The sequence below is a fragment of the Nyctibius grandis genome, chromosome 8 (genome assembly GCF_013368605.1).
Source record: "Nyctibius grandis isolate bNycGra1 chromosome 8, bNycGra1.pri, whole genome shotgun sequence".
Classification (NCBI taxonomy): Eukaryota; Metazoa; Chordata; class Aves; order Nyctibiiformes; family Nyctibiidae; genus Nyctibius; species Nyctibius grandis.
This window is the reverse complement of record NC_090665.1, coordinates 40,450,550-40,455,429: the sequence shown is the minus strand read 5'-3', so window position 1 is coordinate 40,455,429 and position 4,880 is coordinate 40,450,550. Positions and strand designations below refer to the sequence as shown.

The window sequence follows — 4,880 nt, the reverse complement described above, 5'->3', positions numbered from 1 at the left end:
TCACATGTACCGCTCCAGGCCAGCGGGGAAATTGGGCTGCCTCATGTAGGCATTGCTGGAGCCAAACTGTCCGAGGGGTGACGCGGAGAGCCCCAGGAGCTGCTCGCCATGCTCGGCGCAGGCAGGGGGCCGCATGGCTGGCAGGGTCAGTCTGTTGGGAGCCCCGTAGAGCTGTGGGCTACCGGGTGAGTAGCTGCCCTGCGCCACTGGCAGGTGCGGGGGCGAGGCAGCGTAGGGGTAAGCCAGGGTGTTGGGGCCAGCTCGGCCCAACAAGCCGGGGCTGACGGGCTGCGCCTGGAAGCAGGGAGGCTCGGAGGTGCCGGCGGAGCAGGTGGGAGCCAGCTCGGCCCCGGGCAAGCCCAGCGATGGGTGGCCCAGCTCGGTGGGCGGTGAGGGCTGGAGGGCCTGCTGCCCGCTGATGAGGCTGTCGATGCTGAACATCCTGGGATGTTGTGCCGGCGGTGCTGCCCCGGCCGCGTAGGGGTGGAAGACGGTGCTGGAGAGCTGGGGGCCGTAGCTGGGAGAGCAGAGGGCGTTGGGGTAGGGTGCTGTTGGCGCCGTGGGGCGGCCGGCGGGGGGGGGCGTGAAGGCGCTGGAGTTTTGCATGTAGCCGGGGTAGGTGGTGATGTCGGTGCGCTTGAAGCGCTTCCTCCGGCGCAGGAAGCTCCCGTTGTCGAACATGTCCTCTGCGGCCGGGTCCAGCGTCCAGTAGTTGCCCTTGCCGGGATGGCCGGGCTCCCGGGGGATCTTGACGAAGCAGTCGTTGAGGGTGAGGTTGTGGCGGATGCTGTTCTGCCACTTCTTGGGGTTCTCCCGGTAGAAGGGGAAGCGCTCGGTGATGAACTTGTAGATGCCCCCCAAGGTGAGCTTCCTCTCGGCGGCGTTGGCGATAGCCATGGCGATGAGGGCGATGTAGGAGTAGGGGGGTTTGCCCCGCTGCACCGGCCGCTTCCTCCGGCGGCCCCCGGCCGCGGGCGGTGGCTCCTCGGGGGGCGGCGGCGGCGGCGGGGGGGGAGGGCTGCCCCCCCCGGCCCGTGGCTCCGGCTTCACCGGCGGCGCCTGGACGGCGGGGGGGGACCCTCGGGGCGGCCCGGGGGAGCCGGGGCTGGCCGCGGCGGCGGGGCTGGGCGCCGGCAGCGTGCACATGCCTCGCAGGCAGGAGAAGCCGGCCGCGTTCATATACGGCCCTCGCCTTCCTCCTCCTCCTCCTCGGAGGATGGGGGGGGGCGGCGGGAGAAAGAGCCCCCCCGAGGGGAGGGGAAGGGGGGAGAGGGAGGGGAAGGGGAGGGGGGGCAGGCGCCGCGGCAGCTCCCGGCGATGGGGAGGTCGGTCCCGAGCCGCTTTGCAATATATAGGGCGGCCGCCCCCCCCCCCCCCCTCGGAGGGGCGTGCGGTGCCCGGCCCGCCCCGGCCCCTCTCCCCCGGCGGGAGGAGGAGGCCCCTGGGGAGGGGTCCTGACTCCCATGGTTAAATCCCCCAGCCTCTCCCCAGGGCTTTATTTTGCAGCCATGCCCCCGAGCGGTCCCTCCCCCGGGGGTCCCTGGTGCCAGCGCGGCGGCCGGCTCCGCTCCCGGGCCGTTCTCCGGGGCGCTCCGCTTTCTTTTTAACTGATGTTTCCTCCCGGGAAAAAAACTAAACAAAACGAGTCCCGATGGCCAGACCAGGGCGAGTTTGGTGCCGGGGGCAGCCCCCAGCAGCAGAGCAGGTAACGTCCCGCCGGGACGCCCCCACCGCTTGGATTTCGTTGTCTTTTTTTCCCTGGGAAAAACGCTCAGAGGCGGCCCCAGATGCGGCGGTGGCAACAGCGGGGGGTTTCTCCCCAAAACCAAGCCCCTCGGTTTAGTTACTTTGCAGCCTGGTGAGAGCTCCCGGGTAAGGAAATCCTGGGAAAAGTTTTTTTTCTCTTCCCCTGGGAGAAAGGAAAATGGTCCGCAGAGCTCGGGGCTGCCCGCAGGTACCTTCCGCGGGGTGGGCAAGGGATGCGGGACAGGGATGGCATTTTGGGGGCGGACGGGGGAATCGGGGGTCTCTCTGTCACTGCAGAGGGGCTGAGCCCACGGCTGAAGCTGAAGGAAGACACTGGACTCAGAAAGCCCCGCTGGGTTTCAGGGAAAACCTCTTCAGGTCTCATCCTGCGCTCCAGAGCCGGTTGGGCTGAACCGCAGCCCCCCAATCCATGGCATACGCGGATACCAGAGCTGGGGGACTGCTGGCTGCTTTATCGGCACCAAAAAAGCCGTGGGCTTTCACACCATCCTCACCCATTGCCGCTGAGCATCACCTCTAAGCCAGATGCCTGCCTGTGGAGAGCCCAGCTCGGAGAAGGTAAGGGAGCCGCTGAATCAGGGTGGGCTGGACTAGCTGAGGGGACTTTTATAGCCAGATCACGGCTTTACATGTAGCTACATATCCATGTCCTGAGAAGACAGGTGGAAATATCTATGCTATTAATGCAGTGGCAGATCCCTCCATACGTCCTGCGTGGAGTAAAAATCACAGCCTTCAACTTTGTAATGGTTGAAAGTATTTCCAATAGCAGAGCAGGACGAAAGTCTTTTTCCATGGAAGCAAGTAGGTGATCTCAACCAGGTTGTATCATCCTCCTCCTTTCCTTTTTAAACTAAAAAGCCACCCAGCCTTTTGGAAAAGATTCTTCAGCCCTTTCCTTTAAGCATTTCCTACTGGTTTTAAATTCACTGACCAGGTTATTTCCCACCATCGCTCATTCCTCTGCTTGTGCCTGCATGTGGTTTTGTTGCTTTATTTTTCCTGCGGACATTTGTGGCTCTTCTTCCACTCTCCAGGGTTCAGGCAGGGAATCGTGGGTCTAACAGAGCTGTGTCAGATCCAGTCCTGGTCTGCTACAGACCAGCTGCTGTTGGAGTAAACTGCCTCAGTTTCCGTCTGCCAAATGGAGTCAACAACAGGAGTGTAGGTGCTGGCTGGAGGACAGAGAGCAGGTGAGAAAGGGTGAAACGCAACCTTAGAGAAAGGTGCCTTTCTCCACAGAAGATGCAGATCTTCATGGAGGAAAGCAAATCAAGGGCATGGCAGGGACCATTCATTCACCTTGAGAGAGGTGAGGGAAAAAGGATGGAAGTTTCATATTTCTCCAGGACTGTGCATTTAAATCAAGCAATTTAAATCTGACAAGTATCTGAATGTGGCCAGTTAATTTCAGCCAGAGGATCTGACTTTTCCATACACTGGAGACGGCGACAGGACAGACACCCAAGAAGGGAGTCACTAAAGATCAATCCAGGATGCACAAAGAAAATTACCCCCCTGGGGGAGATGGAAACCTTCAGCTCTGCAGACATCAGCTGGTGAGATTTCCAGGTCAATGCAAGGATTTTAATGTATTCTGATCTAGCGAGAATGGGTTTGGGAGGAAAAAGGGTTATGGGGTGCAAAGGAGGAACAGCTTTGCTCATTCAATCATATCAAACAGCCATTGCTTATCACTCTCTTTCTCCTTCTTTTATTGGTCTAAACATCAGAAAAGGAGTTGGAAATGAAAACCCAGCGGTATGGCTGGGTCTGGAGCTGCCTGCATCTGAGATCACATCTAGCAAAGGAAGAGACATCTCATCTGGACAACGGGGTATGAAGACCCAACTGTGTGAAGTGTTTATAGTCCAAGGCCCTGATCTCATGTTGTTTTATACACGGTGGGAGAAGCCCTGGCCCTGTCTCAGGCTGTGGGCTGGCTGAGACTCCAGCTGGTAAGTAGTTACTTTAAAGCTGATGGGACCATTCAAATTCCTCTCAACTGCACCGGGTTAGGACCCAGACGTCAAACTAGTTTTGACAGACAGATAAAACAGCGGGACGGAGGCGGGTAGGAGCACACAGGCAGGAAACAAACTGTGTTTTACTATCGAATAAGGAAAGCCAAAACAGACAGACTGTGATTTCCACATATGCTCTATCACTCAGGGTGCTCTTCCTGCCCCAGATCTTTTATAAAAAGGTGGAAGACGATAATAAAGACAACTACCAAACAAATGTGATCTGGATCTCTCTTTAAAACGAGGTGATGAGGAGGGAATAAATCACATTTACTAAGTACATGTAAGTTGACAGCATCTGCTGCCTTCTGCATCAGTTCATCCTGAGTACGCAGGGTAATTTCAACTGCTCTCTCACCTCCAACCCCCAAACTCTTTTGCACTAGAGCTGCAGCCTCCTTTAGACATGTCACACATACAAATAGCTTTACAGCATGGGTGAACTTGCTTCACTGCAGAGGAACAGGGCTGTGCACCCTCAGAGGGCTGCTGTTTCAAGCACCCCATGTGCCCAGGCAGGTATTGCATCAGTGGTACCCAGGCCACATTTCCAAGCTGCTCTTTGCAACCACGTGGGTTAGAAAAACATGCATTTGCTTGCCCTCAAATGAAGCAATCTTCTGATAAACCGCATGCAGTAGGGGGGTAACTGGCCAGGATGCTCACATCCCTTAACAGGGCCATGCTGAGAGACCAGTGGTTTTGCCCTATGTTAAGTGAAATAGCAGCCTAGATATCTGCACTGAGCAGGGCTGCATTTGGAGCGCCCCTGTTTGCAGAGCCCTCCCCTTAGTCGTGAAGCGGAGTCATCCATGACCCAGCCATGCTTGGGATGCGCGAGGATGAAGAGGGGGTGGGGGCCCTGGGAGCGAGGACCTCTCTGGTTCCTCTTCCAAGGACTGCTGCAGTGAGGAGTCCAAAGCCTCCTCCAGCCTCAGAGCCAGCGGTGGGCTCTGGGGGATGCTTCGATGATACATGACCTGCTGATGGTGCTCTTAGCATGGCCCTGAAATACCCCATCAGTTACTAACAACCAAACATTCGTGGACTTCCTTGGCTGAAAGCTGCATGAGTACCACTGCCTTGAAA

The 4,880-nt window shown here is 57.7% G+C and overlaps 1 protein-coding gene across 1 annotated transcript; it reads right to left on the bottom strand.

The window, feature by feature from the left end:
- FOXE3 (forkhead box E3) lies at positions 1–1,179 on the bottom strand. The gene has a single exon (XM_068407051.1). The coding sequence runs from the start codon at positions 1,177–1,179 to the stop codon at positions 1–3; it is 1,179 nt and encodes a 392-aa protein (XP_068263152.1).
- Between the last annotated feature and the right edge of the window lie 3,701 nt (positions 1,180–4,880).

Coding starts and splice junctions, on each gene's coding strand:
- FOXE3 (XM_068407051.1), bottom strand. CDS start 1,179: ATGAACGCGGCCGGCTTCTCCTGCCTGCGAGGCATGTGCACGCTGCCG.